The sequence below is a fragment of the Scyliorhinus torazame genome, chromosome 18 (assembly GCF_047496885.1).
Source record: "Scyliorhinus torazame isolate Kashiwa2021f chromosome 18, sScyTor2.1, whole genome shotgun sequence".
Lineage (NCBI taxonomy): Eukaryota > Metazoa > Chordata > Chondrichthyes > Carcharhiniformes > Scyliorhinidae > Scyliorhinus > Scyliorhinus torazame.
In genome coordinates, this window is record NC_092724.1 from 14,629,903 (window position 1) to 14,649,195 (window position 19,293).

A 19,293-nucleotide genomic window follows, 5' to 3' on the forward strand; every position below is an offset into this window, starting at 1 on the left:
GGTGATCCACTGTCCGTGGAGTTGGCGGGGGGGGGGGGGGGGGCGGGGAGGTCCTATGTACGTGGGGTGTTCCTCATATCAGACCGGGGTGCCGTTTGAAAATGACGCTCCGGTCTGTCGGGGCCAAGGTTGTTGGCAGGGCAGGCACATTTGGAGACTGCCCCACTAGTGTGAAATCATGGGGCCCGCCTCCAGTATTTATTTTGATTATCAAAACATATGGTGGGAAAAGCCAGCAGTACACACCGCTCCTCTTGCCTTAGTTGACGCATAGTCAAAAAAAGGGAAAATTCCACCCAAGATCTTTGCATAAAGCAGGATGACAGACTTTCCTAATGATAGGGATTCATGGTAATGGCTCAAAGCTGGAAGAAGGGGAACTGTAGAGATGTTTGAAGGCCCAGGTGCGTGGGTTATTGAAGTGTCACGATCCAAATAATCAGAAGGCGAATGGATGCTGGTCTTTATATTGTGAGGGCGAGATCACATAGGGTTGAAAAGGGCAAAGGGTGGGACTTTCCAGCCCTTCCTGTCGTAGGTGACCCCCGCCCAGTGGATCACCTGCTGGCAAGATGGGTGAGTCACAGAAAGCGCCATAGACACCATTAGCCAATGGTGAACTGCCTTTGCCAGCAGAACACATTCCGTGGGGGGGGGGGGGGGGGGGGTGGAATCCTGTCCAAAGTCTTTAAGGACCTGACTTTTCCGGAGTGAAACAAGGAATCACTTCTCCGCACAGAAAGTGGCATCAGCCTGCTGCAGGTGTCAATTGATGCGAGAGGAATTATCGACTTTAAATCTGCGATTTTAGTTTCGCAAAGGGATATGGGGAAAGGCAGATACCAAGGCGTTAAGTCACACGATCTCACTGAATTGTAGCAGATCAAGCCCGAGGGGCTGAATGGACTCCACCTCTTCCTATGTTTTGAGACCTCGTATCTCCGGCAAATCTCTACTCCTGAATGCTGAGGCCCGAGGAGCCCATAGCTCCGGATTAATCTTCCAGGAGATTCCAGGACAATCCTGGACAGTTGGCAATGCCACCTCCATATTTAGTATTGCCAACCCTCCAGGATTGCCCTGCAGTCTCCAGGAATTGAAGTGCAGTCTCCAGGACACTGCTGTGTGTAACCCAAGCAACAAAATCATTGGGACATTAAAAAAGATAATCTTTTAAAAGTCTTCTTTTGACCCGATATAAAAATACTGAAAATGGCAACAAAAAAAAGGTTATTTGGCCGACAGTAAGGCATCATCTTTTTGCTTTCCAATTGGTGTCGGGAGGCAGTGCATCACAAGGCTGACTGATGGCTGGTGTGTGGGGGCAGGTCATGTGATGAAAGCTCCAGGAATACATTTAATCACAGTTGGTGACCCTATCCACACTAGGCCGAGGGCCTGATTTACTTGGAGTTGCCAGTGCGCCATGACTGAAGATTGGGCATCTCCTGGCACTGCAGCAGCCCATAGATGAGCGGAAAGATGTTGGGAGTACTTCTGCTACCCACAGCTCCTTGTTTGGGTACGTCTGGTGGCGCATCGTGCCCATTCTGTGCGCGTTTAGCCATACCCGACTGCCCTTTCCACAGAATTTCAATGCGCAGTCAGTTCACAGTGAAAGTTAATGGCCGGGGTTCTCCGGTATCTGGTGGGGCGCACTGTACCGGCACCAAAGGGTGGCGTGAACCACCCTGGCGTCGGGCCGCCGGGAAGGTGCGGAATCCTCCGCACCTTCGGGGGCTAGGCCAGCGCTGGAGTGGTTGGCGGCGTGCAAACCGGCGCCGAAGGACCTCCGCTGGCCCGCGCGAGTTGACGCATGCGCAGGAGCGCCAACGTGTTCCCAGAACCGCTGCCATGATGCATGCACAGGGGGTTTCTTCTCCGCGCCGGCCATGGCGGAGCTTTACACAGGCCGACACAGATGGCACATGCCCGCCCGCAGATCGGTGGGCCCCGATCGCAGGCCAGGCCACCCCCCCCCCCCCCCCCACCCCCCACCCCGGGGCCGGATCCCCCCGAGGACTCTGCAGGCAGCCCTCAGAGCTAGGTCCCGCCGGTACAGATCTGCTCTAATCCATGCCGACGGGACTGGCTGAAAACACTCGGCCCAACGGGGACCGGAGAATCGCCGGGGGGGGGGGGGCTCTGCCAACGGCCCCCGACCGGCGCGGTGCGACCCCCGCCCCCGCCAAAAACCCGGCGCCGGAAAATTCGGCAGCCGCCTTGGTGGGGCGGGCTTCACGCCGCCCTCCCCCCAGCGATTCTCCGACCCAGCAGGTGGTTGGAGAGTCCCGCCCAATGAATCTGTAGAACTATACAAGGCTCATCTGTTTATCTGCAGTGGAAGATTTATGACTCACACAGGTTAAATTGATGACAACAAGAGCCCTGTGATTATGTTCAAAACTATTTATTCACAGTTTGCAAACCTGATTAACAATTTATCTGCAGTTTGAGGTGGTAATCAGAAACCTGACAGCAGTTGTGTTGATCAATCAATTCATTTTGTAGCGAAAACATCTTCCAGTAAACCCCCCTCGGTCTGAGTCATTAACACTCCAATGTATAAAAGAAACATGACAATGTAAATGTTTAAGAAGGAATTGTAACGTAAAGAGCGATTATGTGTGTAATGTTATCAAAATTGAATGGAAGAAAGTGAAGGGAATGTGTAACTCTGATGGAAATGTACAGTCAAGACAATTCGTAATGTTTATGATAGATTTTATGAATAACGTATATTTTTTGAAAAAAAAATGATTCGCTCTCTGCTAATACTTTGCCCTGCTTCACGAATGCTTTGACACCCGCCAGTAACACTGTGGCGTACTCTACCAGTACTTCAGTGTACCATTAATGCAGCAGTACATTCTGTCAATATTGCAAGGTGCAACTCCAGCACTTCAGGAAAAATCTACACATGAGAAAATACTTGCTTTTCCGTGCAGTGTTGTATTAAGTTGTAACTTTGTGAGCATGCCAAAGCACCCAAGAATTCTCATTTGCTTAAAATAACGTTGACGCGTTTGCAGATCCTCGGATAAATGGTTACTTTGGACATCTCGGGTAATCTTACAGGATGTTTTTCCCATTATTCATTCACAGGATGCTGCTGGCAAGTTCAGTATTTCAGTCTTCACCTAGCTTGAGAAGGTGGTGGAGAACCTCCTTCTTGAACTACTGCAGTCCACGTGGTGAAGGTGCTCCCCAGAGTCATTAGGTTGGTGTCCCAGGCTTTTGACCCTGCGCTGCTCATTAAACATCAATCTCATGATAAATTAGGAGAAACAAGTTTTGAAGTGGCTAATTTTAAAATACATCTGTGTGTCTGGGTAGCTTGACATTAAAGGAATGGGCAAACTATAGGGGAGACTTTAGGGGAGGTAGTGGCATTGTCCCTAGACTAGTAATCCAGCGTCCCAGTCACAGGAAATTTTGAATTCAATTTAAAAACCATTGTCGATTGTCGTAAAAAACCCATCTGGTTCACTAATGTCCTTTCGGGAAGGAAATCTGCCGTCCTTACCGGGTCTGGTCTACATGTGACTCCAGACCCACAGCAATGTGGTTGACTCCGGGATGGGCAATAAATGTTGGCCCAGCAATGCCCACATCCCATGATTGAATTTTAAAAAACTATGTACAGCTACAAAACAGGATAACATTTATCTATGATTCATATTTAGTAGGCATTCAGATTCATATTCAAATTTCTCACTGCTGAAAATTAATATACATTTTATCGATATTTTAGCATTTGTACCATTGAAAAATATGTAATCCAATTCTAGGGTATAGGGTAGTGTTTAACAAAGAGTAAGAAAATATGTTAATGAACAACAATCGCTGAGTTAGATTTGACAAATTACAGCAAATAATTAGTCCATTCAGCCCAACAAGTCCATGCTGGTGTTTACGTTCCACATCAACTTCTTCCCATTCTCTTCATCCAATCCCATCAGCATAATCTTCTATTCCTTTACCTCATGAACTTAGTATCTAAGTTCTCCTCAAATGCAACAGTAGGGTGCCAAGGCAGCACAGTGGTCAGCACTGCTGCCTCACAATGCCAGGGACCTGGGTTCAATTCCAGCCTTGGGTGACTGCCTGTGTGGAGTGTTCACGTTCTCCCCGTGTGTGCGTGGGTTTCCTCCGGGTGCTCCGGTTTCCTCCCACAGTCCAAAGATGTGCAGTTTAACTGGCGTTTTGGGGATAGGGCAGGGAAGTGCTTCGAGGCAGGGTGCCCTTTCGGAGTGTCGGTGCATGGGCCGAATGGCTTCCTTCTGCACTGTAGGAATTCTATGATTCTTCTATGATAGTGTGGCCTTTAACATATTTATGCCATTTAAAAAAATATTTAATTAATTTATGGGCGTCATTGGTTAGGCCAGCATTTATTGCCCATCCCTAGTTGCCCTTCCGAAGGTGGTGGTGAGCTGCTCTTGAACCACTGGAGTCCCTTAGGTGTAGGTACACCCACTGTGCTATTAGGGAGGGAGTTCCAGGATGTTGCCCCAGAGACAGTGAAGGAGCGGCGATATATTTCCAAGTCAGGGTGGTGATTTGGATAAGTCTCCAGCAAAGTCTTTTGCAGTCTTAGAAAGGCTTGGGGAACTGACAAATGGTTTCCATTTCAAATGGACTCAACCCCCCTTCATAGATCAATGTTTAACTGATATCCTTTATTGGTGCGATCATTTGTTTTAAGAGGTACAGTTCTTCAAGCATCGGAGCAGCCCATCATTTAAGCCAAATAATAAGGTTTGTTAAATCTTTAGAAGGCAAATATTCAAGGTGCTATGGTAAAGGGGCATTCTTTAGAATCACGGAATCTTACAGAAGGAGATTATCTAACCTGCCCCAATGAATGAGCTATCCAATTGATCCCCAATCCCCCGCTCTTCCCACTTAGCTCTGCAAGTTTTTTTTTTTTAAAATCCAATTCTGGGGCAATTTAGCGTGGCTAATCCACCTACCCTGCACATCTTTTGGGTTGTGGGGGTGAGGCCCACACAGACACGGAGAGAATGTGCAAACTCCACACGGACAGTGACCTGAGGCTGGCGTCAAACCCGGGTCCTCGGCGCCTTGAGTCATCAGTGCTAACCACATGCTGACCTAGCCCTGCGAGTTGACACAGCATCAACTATTGATCCAATTTCCTTCTGCAAGCGCTTCTGCCAAGCATATCGAGTGTGGTAACACACTTTGTGTCAAAACATGTTATGAGGCAAGATCAACATTGCACCACCCACCTACAGTGCCAGCTTTGATGTAAAAGGCTTTCGATGCACTTGTACAATTGGAAGTGGCCAGATTGAGATGGGACAGACTTTCATTAGATGTTAGGAGACTTTGAGCAAAGGCAGGAAAATGGAGCTGACATGCAGATCTAATGGTTTAGTGGAGCAGGTCTGAGGGACTTTGGCCTCCTCTGGTTCCTGAAATGACTGAAAACATCTGCAATTTTTAATATGCAAATAATGGATTTTTCACAATGGCAAAGTGCAATACCTTCTTCTTTCTCTTCCCGCCCCTATTGGTGTACTAAGGCAGACTTTCACCAGTTTCCATTGCTGGTTATTCCCAGAACAGGTCGCCTAGTCTGTCACCAGAGGCTTATAGCTTGAGGGACGTCGCTCCACATCGAGCTTGGCTGAAGAGGAATCTCCCCCACTCTTACCGCCACCTATTGGCAGGTGTAGAATGATTTTTGCAGGTTGACACTTAACCTGTTTGACCGCATTATGGACGCTCCTTCCTTGGCCATCGAGGCCTGGGATGGGACACGAGCCCAGAGCTTCTGGCTCAGAGGCAGGACTGTACCCACTGCTCTATAAGACTTCCTGTGCAATATCTTACTGGAGTTTGTCGTGAGCACTAAGTCGGTTTATGGAAATACATATATTCTGGTACCAGCAAGTGCAGCGTTCCAATTGGGAGTTGGTCCTAATGTGGTTTATATTGGTTTACAGAAACAAAATCAGTTAACAGCCTGCTTGAGATCTGAATTGTCAGATAAAGCCAAAAACGTGACCCCTATCAGTTGGGCTTTGAAAAAGCAACAGTCAGAAGGATGAGTCTGAGATGCAACTTTATAAACAGTGGCGAGGGAACAGAAATCAAAAATAATTTGCATTTATGTAGCACCATTCATGTCCTGCCAATTCATTTATTTTTAAGTATATGCACTGTTGTTATCTAGGCAAACGTAGCAATCCATTCACCCAGAACATGGCGACGCAAAAAAGCAATGAGATTAATAACCAATGGATGTTTGTCCATGATCCCAGGAGAATTATCCTGCCCTCCTTAACTGGGATGTTTCAAAACCAGTGACGTTGTAATAAAGCATCACAAAATCATATCAGACGAAATTTCATATTTTACATCCAGCTGAGAGGCATTGCCTTCACTTCGTGTCTCATCTGCAAGATCACCTCTGACAGTGCAACGCTCCCTCAGTACTGCCCTGAAGCATCAGGCCAGAATATGTGCACAGGTTTCTGACGTACCAGTTTGTGACCGAGAGGTGAACCAGGCTGAAACTGTTGTCATATGGGCTGCGAATTCCCTTGATTTGTTCTGGTCCTGCCGCCGCAGTATAACCAGACGGAATTTTAATACACAAACGGTTTCTGCTGACATTAGTGCATGCAAGGCGAATGCAAGCAGCTCCCAAAGAAATTCCGTCCCAGCCGGAACGTCTGCTCGAAATTTCGAGATGAGTTCTATTCTCCGGACTTGGGCAAAGTTTTCTTTGGGCTCATCAGTTTTGAGTTTCGGTTGCTCAGTCTATAGGAGCTATCTGTGGAGGCTCCAAGGACAGACTCACTCCTGCTCAGGAATGGCAAGGGTGCACCAGCTTTGATAAAGCAGCAGCACAGCAGTTTGAGAATGGCTCGCTTTACGTCATTGCTTCCGAATGAATAGATGACTGGGTTAATGGCCGAGTTGATCACAGCCAAGGCGATGGTCCATTCCATGCTGTGCAACTTTGTACAGGCTGGTGAGAAGCAGAAGACGTCCAGAAGGAGAAGCACAAAGAGGGGGCTCCAACAGATCACAAAGGCGGCAACAATCATGAAGACAGTCTTGAGCAGCCTCATGGATTTCTGCTTGCTTCTGCTGCTGGACACGGTCTTGGCGCTGTTCCTGACAAGGTGGTAGATGCCACTGTAGAGTGCCACTATCCCGATTATGATGATGCTGAACATCACAACACAGAAGAGGATGTAGCTCTTGGAGTACAAAGGCAGCAAGGTGGAACACTCATCAAAGTTGCAAATGCAGTTCCATCCCATCAATGGCAAAAGGCCGATGAGGGAAGCCACCAACCAGCACAATCCGATCAGGAAGTACACCCGATAGGTTTTACGTGTCGAGGCGTAAGGTACAGGTCTGACCATGGTCGCATACCTTTCCACCGCCGTGATGAGCAAGCTAAACGTTGAGGCAGCCAGGGCAAAGAACAAGACCCCTTCCCTAATGAACCAGAGGGTGGGGGTGATTTGAAAGGTCTTTTGACCCGACAGGCATATGTTCACAATGTAGACGATTCCAGTCAGCAGGTCGCAGAGGGTGATGTTGGCAATGCAGTAGTAAACCCAGCTCCGGAAGCGAGTGTTATTCAGGATAGCCAAGAAGACTAACAGGTTCTCTATGACAATGAAGCAACTGATCACCACAAAGACAATTCTGGCAGCACTCATTCCCTCGCTGGGCAAGTGCCTGTTCTCCAACTTTCCAGTGTAGTTGTAATGCAGCAGAATGATATCCACTTGCTGTCTGGCCAGGAAAATCAGGCATTCGCTGTTATTATCCATTTCGATAAGAAGCGTTGACTCCAAGAAGCACGTGGATTTCAGCAAAGGCTCATGAGCATTCAACCAATTTCTTGGCGAGAGTGTCCAACATAATTTTCTGCTTTCAAATGACCTGTAAAGAAATTGAGGGATCCATTATTATGCTCTTATTCCGTCAATGCCTCACTTTTCCGTTTCACTTAATTAAAAACTTGATCTCTAACACCTTTGAGTTTTGATGAAGGATCATTGGCCTGAACTGTTATCGCTGCTCCTCTCTTCGCAGATGCAATTAGATTACAGATTTTTATCCTGGTGCTTAAACTAAACTCCAAAAATAACCAGGACACCAAAGGAACAAGTTACATCTGCTTTTAAAATATTGTAATTTAGCTTTTCAGCCTCAAGGGAAGGTCCTCAGCCGAGGGAGTGGTGACTAACAGCAGATACTCATAGTGACAGGGAACAAAATTGAAGGAAAGCATAGATATATGACACGTTGCAATAAGTAAGAAAGAGATTATATTTACGTAGCACCTTGGACAACCTCAGGACTTCCAAAAGCTCTTTACAGTCAATGATTTTCATAAGGACATAAGAAATAGGGAGGATGAGTCGACAGCCCCTTGAATCTGCTTCGCTTGTGGCTGAGCTAATTTTAACCCCACCTTCCTGCCCTAACCCCAGATCCATTAATTTCCTTATTCTCCAAACACCTTTTGGTCTCAGTCTTGAACATACTCAAAATCTGAGCATTCCTGCCCCTTGAGCCCCCCTTCCTCCAGTGATAGACATTTCCAAAGATTCACCACCCTCTGTGCGAAGACATTTCTCCTCTTCGCACTCCCAAGATGGTCAGTCCCTTAGTTATGACCATCAGTTTTGGGCTCTCCAGCCAGGGGAAACGGCCTCTCTACACCACCTTGCTTTAGCTGTTTTTGCAGATGGCAATGTCCTGATGACACAAATGCAATAATCACTGAACGATCTGACTCAATAGTTGAGTGAGGGATGAATTGAACAGGACGTTGGGGATAGCTCCCCTACTCTTGTTCAGGGGAGTGCCACGGGATTTTGTACATCCACCTGAGAGGGGCCATCAGAGAGACAGCGCCTTCACCAGAGCAGTACTCCCTCAGTGCAGCACTCGCAGCTCCAGCCTGGATTCTATGCCCACGGCTCCATCCACTGTGTGGGTCTTGACTTCAGACTGATTCAGACACCAGAGAGCTTGGTACCTCTCTGAGCCACAACTGATACCAAGGCTCACATCGAAAGGCAAGAAATCCATGTTTGTTTTATAACGCTTCTTTTGTCACAAGGCTGCCAAAAGGAAAATGTCGCAACAGCTTTGAGATTACAGATGTTTTAAAAAGGCTGCTTGTGCAACAATTTCTGTTGAGAGAAAATTGTCACCAATGTATATATTTTCTTTTTTAAAATTGAAAATGCCCAATTCTTTTCCCAATTAAGGAACAATTTACCGTGGCCAATCCACCTACCTTGCACATAGAACAGTACAGCACAGTACAGGCCCTTCGGCCCATGATGTTGTGCCAACCATTTATCCTCATCTAAGATCAACCTAACCTACACCCCTTCAATTTACTGCTGTCCGTGTACCTGTCTAAGAGTCGCTTAAATGTCCCTAATAACTCTGACTCCACCACCTCCGCTGGCAATGGGGTTGTGGGGGTGAGACCCACACAGACACGGGGAGAATGTGCAAACTCCACACAGACAGTGGCCCGGGTTTGGGATCGAACCTGGGACCTCAGCTAACCACTGCGCCACCGTGCGCCCTCCAATGTCTATATTTTCTATATTGTTCCGTGACTGGTTTGAAATATAAAAGACAACTTTTGTCATTGCACAATTTAGACTTCCTCTTTAACAGCTGTTATTGACTTGTTAAAATCGCCTGTTTTGGACGCTGTCCACCTCTCACACAATAACTCCGCTTTGTGACCAGAATCAGGAGAGTTCTGACCAGCTCTCCCCATGTTCTTTACATTAAATTAGCATTATAATCTGTAGGGATGTAGAACGTTGATTGGGAATAGGGAGGTTTCCACCCGCACCCACCCATAATCCTTATTCCTCTGTAGCTGGGTGAACTGTGGGGATATATTTGCAGTTGCCCATTCCAATCCCAGTATTCGATTTAACTCTATTAGTTGTATAGAAACATATGACGTAGCATTTATAGAGCAACGTTCAGGACTCAGGAAGTCGCCAATCACTTTTCAGCCAATGGGGCTTTTGTTTTAGCTACATGTTGTACTGTGGGCAAATGCAAGAGCCAACTGGTGCACAGCAAGATTCCAAGATCAACATGTGATCAATGAGCAGATAAAGCTGGTTCCCCCTCTTTAGTGAGGTGGAAATGGAGCTGGTGTATCTGGTGACAGGACAAGGAAAAGCCGCCAAGAGAAATGAAATGAAAATCACTTATTGTCACAAGTAGGCTTCAAATGAAGTTACTGTGAAAAGCCCCTAGTCGCCACATTCTGGCGCCTGTTTGGGGAGGCTGTGACGGAAATCGAACCGTGCTGCTGGCCTGCCTTGGTCTGCTTTCAAAGCCAGCGATTTAGCCCTGTGCTAAAGAAAACCTACTCCTGAGGTGCCCACACTCTCGTAGCACAGAGGTACCCTTGTGATGATGCTGAACTCCAGTGGAATAGTCCGTTATCCTGCGGCGGTGGTCAGACTCTTATTTTACATTCCCTTCTTCTCTTCCTCTGTCTCACCCTCTTGAACTTCACTTCTTCCCTTTACTCTCTTCGTTCAAGCTTTCTGACCCCAAGCTGAGCAACACCATTACTTCCTTTCTAAGCCCTTTTCAAACTTAATGCTGGTCTGCACAAAGGCCCTTGAGTTGTTCGTTCAGTAATATTTCTTCGAATTCCCTGCCTAAGTGTCAGTTTGCATTGGAAGGGGATGGGGCAAATCAGGGAAAAGGAGAGGAATAGAAGAAGGGAATGAAGGAGTGAAAGAGAAAAGGTAGGACAGGGAGAGGGATAGAAGGGGAACTGGAGCTGGGGGGGGAGGGGGGGGAATGAAGGATAGCAGTGAGAGATAGGAGGGGAGAGAAAAGAGGGGAAGGAGAGAAAGATAGGAAGAGAAGGACAGGACGACGGCGATGGATGGAGGGTGAAACGAGAGGGAGAAAGGGGAGGGAGAGGAGGAGAGTGAGGGAACAGAGGAAAGGGGAGCGGGAGGGAGTGGAAAAAGGAGAGACAGTGAAGGGAAAAAGAAGGACGAGTACGGGGGGATAGAAGGGATAGGGAAGATAAGGAAGAATATAAGAATAAGAGTAAGAGTAGGCCATATGGCCCATTGAGCCTGTTCCCCCATTCTATAAGATTATGGCTAAACCTCTACATCAACATTTTCTCATTTTATGCACATGTCCCTTGTTGGAGAGCCTGCCTTGCCTTATGTTCACACAGTATTTATAAATGGCACTGTATCAAAACAACATATATGCTCAGAATAGATACAAACTTGCAAATGTTTCAAAGGTGCATATTTAAAGGGGGAAGTAATAAGAAAAATATTGTTTAAATACTGACACCTGCACAGAGACGATGGGCTGAATAGCCTCCTTCTGTGACATAAATCTTCTATGTTTCTATGCCTTAAAATCAATAGTTTTCCTTCAAGCTGCAGCTGCAGCTTTCGTACCCACTGTAGTTTTTACACGATTAAAGTATTGTGCAGAAGGCAATCGAAATGGAACACCTCAGGACAGTATTCCTGACGATGTGTATTATTTGAACTGACAGCTTTGCGCATCAATGCAAGTGTTTAATTTGTCTACACAGCATTTAACTCACTTTTAACCAAAGTTATTCTTCACCCATTAAGATGCAGTAAAATTAATAAGGGCAGCAAAAAATTCTGCGTGTACTTTCTCAATCCTGCTGGCTGCAGCACTGAAGGTTCAACTTACTGTGCCTATGCCGTGGACTTGTCCTCTCTGTGACCGTACTTCAGTGGTTTCTTCTCTCTCTGTCGACGCACATGGTCTCAGCAAATTACAGAAGTTGCAAATAGACTTGTTGTGATCAGTTTTGTACCACCCACGATGACATGGCAGACTGAACAAGCTGATAAGACTATACAGCAGATGCACTTGAGTCTTGTGAAGCAGCCCAGTGCAGGGGAAGAACCGAATGCCGCTCCCCATCATGTCATCTTAAACTACCCAGCCATGGCAAAACTAGCCCAGCCCTGCAACACCCACCGCCCAGCCCCACACAATTTTCAAACCTTCTCTCTCAAAGGCACCTTTAAATTCATGGTGCAGTGACACACAATATGTTGGCTTTAGAATATCTGCATTATGGGGCTCAGTGGTAGCACTCTCCTCTCTGTGTTAGTAGGTAGTCCATTCAAGTGATGCTCCAGACACTTCAGCGAACAGTATATAAAACTAGCTCGACACTCCCTGCGTGGTGCTGAGGGAGTGCTGAAGAATCCCGGAACTGTTACAATGCAGAATGAGTCCATTCGGCCCACCGTGTCCATACCAGCTCTCTGAATGAGCATTTCACCTAGTGCCATTTTCCTGCCTTCTCCCCATAACTCTGCACATTGTTTCTTTTCAAATGACAATCATTTGAAGGCCCCGAACTGTCAGAAGTATTGCCTTTTGGAATTAAGCCATGGTGCTGCCTGGCCTCTGATGGTGGATGTAAAAGATCCCATGATGGACAGCATGGTGGCGCAGTAGTTAGCACTGCTGCCTCATGGCGCCGAGGACATGGGTCCGATCCCAGCCCCGTGTCACTCTCCATGTGGAGTTTGCACATTCTACCCGTGTCTGCGTGGGTTTTTGACCACACAATCCAAAGATGTGCAGGGTAGGTGGATTGGCCATGCTAAAGTTGCCCCTTGGAAAAAAAATCATTGAGTACTCTAATTTTTTTTTTTTAAATCGTGATGAGTTACTTTGAAAAAACACAGGAAAGTTATCTGGCTAATTGTTATCCTGTAAATAACATCACTAAAACAGGTTACCTGATCATTAATAATAATCTTTATTATTGTCACAAGTAGGCTTACATGAACACTGCAATGAAGTTACTGTGAAAATGATCACATTTTTGTTTGTGCGGGCTTGCTTTCTGTGTTCAAATTGATTGCTGTGTTTCCTGCATTGCAACATTCTAAGAGTGCCACATTGGCTATAAAGTGTTTTGGGAAGTCAGGTAGTGGTGAAAGATGCCAGATATTTGCAGATCTTTGTGATGTTGGGGAATGCTACTCATAATCTGCCCATTCATCTGCTTGAGTGGGGTGGTGGGGGGAGTGGGAATGTGGTGGGTTCAGGGTGTGGGAGGAAGCTTGTGTGATGCATTAATGACAGCATAGGTCTGTTGGGCCGAATGGTCTGTTTCTGTGCAGTAGATTATAAGTCATTCCGGTCGATTTAATAAAAAAGTGGACTGCATCATAGCTTCACACAAAAAATGCACCCCGATTAGAAGCACTGACAGACCCATAGCCCTGTAGAGAGAATGCTGCAGAGTAATTTAACTGAGAAAGGGCACACGGAAGAAAAAGAAGTGGTTGTTTAAAACAAGGAGCACTCATGAAGAACTGCAGGCAGGAAGTTACCAGTTCTAGTAAACACCCTTGTTGCAGCAACACCAATGTCAATCCCCTTCTCAAAGAAAATTATGCAGGAAAATGCATTAAGATTTTCCTGTTTACTCTTTTCACCGTCCAACTGTGGTGGAAATGAAGAATGTTGATCTCTGATATCTTGTTTATCAGCCGGCCAAATTCCTCCCTCTTCCTGTTCAGACGAGGTCAGAAATTAAGAAATAGCTCTTCACACAAAGGGTGGTAGAAATGTAGAATTCCATCCCACAAAAAGCGGTAGACACTCGCTCCATCAATAATGCTCCATCTTGGGCAGCACGGTGACGCAGTGGTTAGCACTGATGCCTCACGGTGCCGAGGTCCCAGGTTCGATCCCGGCTCTGGGTCACTGTCCGTGTGGAGTTTGCACATTCTCCCCGTGTCTGCGTGGGCCTCATCCCCCCCCAACCCAAAGATGTGCAGGGTAGGTGAATTGGCCATGCTAAATTGCCCCTTAATTGGAAAAAGAAAAGAATTGGATACTCTAAATTAATTTTTCTTTAAATTCTCTTAATGCTTTATGGATGAGCTTTGACCGTGATCGCTGATGGATTGTGCGTGTGAAACTCTAAATGAATCCCCACCACTGTCTTTACACAGTTCCAGCAGGGGTTACTGTGCAGCGATCTGGCCAATTTTATTTATTTGCCTTTCTAACCTGGGATGGGTGAAACCAGATGTGATCAAACAGCCTGGCACAGGCCTAGGATGGTGTCTGCCACCTTCTGCCAGCCTTGCATGGCTCGGCTGCACGCTGGTAAATCTGACCGACCCATCAGCTGATAGATACAGTGATGGCACTGTGGACGTCACAGTAAAGTGCTGGGCAAACAAACACCAGTGCCTACACTTCCAAAGTACTTCTTTGGCTGAAAGCAGTTTGGGATGCTCCTGAGGTTGTGAAAGGTGCCACATAAATGTCGACCTTTCTTTAATTTCTGGACCGTTTTCTTTGGCAAAACTCAACAGAAAAGTGGCTCTAGATACACACGCTTCCTTGGCAAGTTCCTGACCTCTGGGGGGAAGCCTGCTGAGAAGTGTGGAACGTTAACCAAGGCACATGTCAATGTATTGACACCTTATTAGATGCTATTAGATGCTGTATTGCAACGTACATGTATTTTATTTATTTATTTATTAATTTCCCAATTAAGGGGCAATTTAGCCTGACCAATCCACCGACCCTGCACATCTTTGGGTTGTGGGAGTAAGACCCAAGCAGACACGGGGAGAATGTGCAAACTTCACATGGACAGTGATCTGGGGCCGGGATCGAACCCGAGTCCTCGCCACTGTGAGGCAGCAGTGCTAACCACTGTACCGCCCCTATGTGCATGAGTTTTAATGCAGTGATTAATCATGGGGTTCTGCCCTGCAAAGGTAAGCTGACCACTACATGGGCAGGCTTTGTGTAATCATTGTCATGCAGTACTGTAATGTTCCAATTGTCACAAGTACCAGAGTGCATTGAAAAAATGGTCAAAAAGTCCTATTCACATCTGCTGTCATTCTTTGTGCTATGATTTACATCGACTGGCTGTTTATAAAACACTGCTTTTGAAAGTTGAAAAAAATATTTGCCTCTGTTTCCCTCCATTCTGTCAATCTCAGGCAAAGTAGCTGGAAACATTTGTTTTGACAACTATAATCATTCTGAATGTTTGGCTGGAGGCAGCACGGTGGCGCAGTGGGTAGCACTACTGCCTCATGGTGCCGAGGACCCAGGTTTGATCCCAGCCACGGGTGACTGACCGTGTAGAGTTTGCACATTCTCCCCGTGTCTACGTGGGTCCCACCCCCACAACCCAAAGATGTGCAGGGTAGGCGGATTGACCACACTAAATTGCCACTCAATTGGGAAAAAAGAATTGGGTACTTTAAATTTATTTTAAAAAATGTAATAAAAAATGAATGTTTGGCTGGATTTCAAAATCTGCTAATGGCTTCAGTTGAGCAGGCGATCTTTTGATTCAATGTTCACTTTTAAGAGACTGTCATAACTGAATATGCCTTGATGTGGTTTCTTGCTTGTTTACAAATCTAATGCAACTTAAAGGATTGATTTCTTTTTGCAATGAAGTAGTATTTTTTTCTTTTCGGATTAAATAATAGTGTGTTTGAATTCAGGATTTTATTAGATCGTTCAGGGTTTAATTTTTCCCCCAACAATTTTGAAATAATTCCCATTGCTATTGCCTGACTCCTGAGGAATTTAACATAGTGCACCTTGGGTAAATGACCATGGATGGTGCAGGAGGGGTATGAAGGTGACATGGGTAATTTGAGGGGACATAGAGCGACATGGGTGTTCTGAGGGGGCACAGGATAGCATGGGGGTGGGGTGGGATGAGTGGCGAGGTTTAAGGCACCTTTAAATTATGTTGGGAGTTGGGCTTCTGTGTTGGAGACCTGAGGCTGCGGTTCTAACCGGCCCCACCACACAGCCACACTCCCTGTGTGTCCCATTGCAGTTCATAGGATGCACTGTGGCCCCACAACATACGTGTAAAGATAATAACCCCTGGCAAAGTCACACTTTGGTCAGACGTGCATTTCCCGGAGTACAAAAGTGCGCAGATTGGCTTTTCCCAAGCTCACATAAAAATCTACCCCACCTGTAGAAGATACAGGTTTAATCGAGGATTTATTTAACTGATATGGGACACTGAAAAGAAAGAAGTGGTTGTTTAAAACAAGGAGCACTCATGATGAACTGCAGGCAGGAAGTTACCAGTTCTAGTAAACACCAGCCTTGTTGCAGCAACACCAACGTCAATCCTCTTACAAAAGAAAATTATGCAGAAAACTGCGTTGAGATTTTGTTGTTTACCCTTTTCACCTTCAAACTGTGATGGAAATGAAGAATGTTGATCTCTCATATCTTGTTTATCAGCCGGCCAAGTTCCTCCCTGTTCCTGTTCAGAAGAGATCAGAAATTGAGAAATACATCTTCAAACAAAGGGTGATACAAAGGTGGAATTCAGTCCTACAAAAAGCGATAAGACACTCGCTCCATTAATAATGCTCCATCTGGACTTCCGGGTGCGGCGATGACCAGCTGAGTCGCACGTTTCGGCAGCTCCCGGTGTAACGGACTTTTGGGCTCTTAATAAGAGCCCCAACGGCAATTTTAACGGCGAAAAGTACTGTGCGGTGAACCAGAAGGGAATCCCCCCTGGATACGGATGGAAAAAGGAGAGGAAGGTGGCCGGATTGCGGTGGATCCTTTAGAGCAGCGGCAAGGAAGGCAAGCAAAAACCAAGATGGCGTCGGAAGGTGGCAGTTTAATATGAGGCCCTGAACAACACGGGTTTTTGAAACGCTGCGTGGAAGAACTCAAAAAGGAAATGAAGAAGGAGCTGTTGGCCCCGATATTACAGGCGATCGAAGGGCTAAAGGAGGAGCAAAAGACCCAGGAGCGGGAGCTTCGGGTCGTGAAGGCAAAGGCTGCCGAGAATGAGGACGACATACAGGGCCTGGTGGTGAAGACGGAGATGCACGAGGCACACCATAAACGATGTGTGGAAAGGCTGGAGGCACTGGAGAACAACGCGAGGAGGAACAACCTAAGGATTCTTGGCCTTCCTGAAGGTGCGGAGGGAGCGGACGTCGGGGCATATGTGAGCACGATGCTGCACTCGTTAATGGGAGCGGAGGCCCCGGCGGGTCCGCTGGAGGTGGAGGGAGCATACCGAGTGATGGCGCGAGGACCGAGAGCAGGAGAAATTCCTAGAGCCATAGTGGTGAGATTCCTCCGTTTTAAGGACAGAGAGATGGTCCTTCGATGGGCAAAGAAAACTCGGAGCAGTAAGTGTGAGAACGCGGTGATCCGCGTATACCAAGACTGGAGTGCGGAGGTGGCGAGAAGGAGGGCGAGCTTTAATCGGGCCAAGGCGGTGCTTCACAAAAAGAGGATAAAATTCGGAATGCTGCAACCGGCAAGACTGTGGGTCACATATCAAGGGAGGCACCACTACTTTGAGACGGCGGATGAGGCGTGGACTTTTATCGTGGAAGAAAAATTGGAATGAGCGGGTTATTAAAAAAAAGAACGTTTGAAACAAAGTGGTGGGGCGAGTATGGGGGGCGAAGAAGGGGGGAAAGAGGAGTTTTATGTTACTAATCCTGCGATGTGGTAACTTTTCTCTCTTCCACAGGAGGTGGTGGGGGGAGGAAAGGAGGTGGAAGAGATGGGGCGTTGGCCATTGGGGGCGGGGCCAAGGGGGAAGCACGGGCTCGGTTCCCGCGCTATGATAATCATGGCGGGAATAGGGAAGCAGGAAGGAGGGGGCATCGCACGGTGCGAGCCGAGGTCACGGGGGGAAGCCGAGGTCGGCCAGAGTTTGCTGACTTCTGGGAGCAACATGGGGGGTATAACTACGCTAGTGGGGGATCTAGCGGGGGGGGTGGGAGGGGGGAATTATTGGGCTGCTGCTGCTGGGGAGAGGGTGGAGCTGGTATGGGGTGGGATGGGCGGGGGGGCACTGCCTGGGGGGGACACAGCTGCGTGGGAACCGGGTGAGGAGCTGGAAAAAGGGGATGGCTAATCGACAAGGGGGGGGGGAAAAAGCCCCCCAACCCGGCTGATCACATGGAACGTGAGAGGGCTGAATGGGCCGATAAAGAGGGCACGGGTACTCGCACACCTTAAGAAACTTAAGGCAGATGTGGTTATGTTACAGGAAACGCACCTGAAACTGATAGACCAGGTGAGACTACGCAAAGGTTGGGTGGGGCAGGTGTTCCATTCGGGGCTAGATGCGAAAAACAGGGGGGTGGCTATATTAGTGGGGAAGCGGGTAATGTTTGAGGCAAAGACTATAGTGGCGGATAGCGTGGGCAGATACGTGATGGTGAGTGGCAAACTACAGGGGGAGACGGTGGTTTTGGTAAACGTATATGCCCCGAACTGGGATGATGCCAATTTTATGAGGCGTATGCTAGGACGCATCGCGGACCTAGAGATGGGAAAGTTGGTAATGGGGGGAGATTTCAATACGGTGTTGGAACCAGGGCTGGACAGGTCGAGGTCCAGGACTGGAAGGAGGCCGGCAGCAGCCAAGGTGCTTAAAGATTTTATGGAGCAGATGGGAGGAGTAGACCCGTGGAGATTTAGCAGACCTAGGAGTAAGGAGTTTTCGTTTTTCTCCTATGTCCACAAAGTCTATTCGCGAATAGACTTTTTTGGTTTGGGAAGGGCGTTGATCCCGAAGGTGAGGGGAACGGAGTATACGGCTATAGCCATTTCGGATCACGCTCCACATTGGGTGGACTTAAGATAGGGGAGGAAACAGAAGGGCGCCCACCCCCGAGAATGGACATGGGACTAATGGCAGATGAGGGGGGGTGTCTAAGGGTGAGGGGGTGCATTGAAAAGTACTTGGAACTCAATGACAATGGGGAGGTCCAGGTGGGAGTGGTCTGGGTGGCGCTGAAGGCAGTGGTTAGAGGGGAGCTGATATCAATAAGGGCACATAAAGGAAAGCAGGAGAGTAGGGAACGGGAGCGGTTGCTGCAAGAACTTCTGAGGGTGGACAGGCAATATGCGGAGGCACCGGAGGAGGGACTGTACAGGGAAAGGCAAAGGCTACACGGAGAATTTGACTTGCTGACAACGGGTACTGCAGAGGCACAGTGGAGGAAGGCACAGGGTGTACAGTACGAATATGGGGAGAAGGCGAGCAGGTTGCTGGCCCACCAATTGAGGAAAAGGGGAGCAGCGAGGGAAATAGGGGGAGTGAGGGATGAGGAAGGAGAGATGGAGCGGGGAGCGGAGAGAGTGAATGGAGTGTTCAAGGCATTTTATAAAAAATTATACGAAGCTCAACCCCCGAAT

The 19,293-nt window shown here is 47.4% G+C and overlaps 1 protein-coding gene across 1 annotated transcript; it reads right to left on the reverse strand.

Annotated features, from left to right (window-relative positions):
- Positions 1–2,394: 2,394 nt before the first annotated feature.
- Positions 2,395–11,830, reverse strand: s1pr4 (sphingosine-1-phosphate receptor 4). The gene is made up of 2 exons (XM_072482196.1): positions 11,761–11,830; positions 2,395–7,938 (listed from the first exon to the last, which is right to left on the reverse strand). Exon 2 carries the CDS (start codon positions 7,824–7,826, stop codon positions 6,732–6,734), a length of 1,095 nt encoding a protein of 364 aa, XP_072338297.1. The 5' UTR covers positions 7,827–7,938; positions 11,761–11,830; the 3' UTR covers positions 2,395–6,731.
- Between the last annotated feature and the right edge of the window lie 7,463 nt (positions 11,831–19,293).

Excerpts from the sequence above, each read along its gene's own strand:
- s1pr4 (XM_072482196.1), bottom strand. The coding sequence starts at position 7,826 with ATGGATAATAACAGCGAATGCCTGATTTTCCTGGCCAGACAGCAAGTG.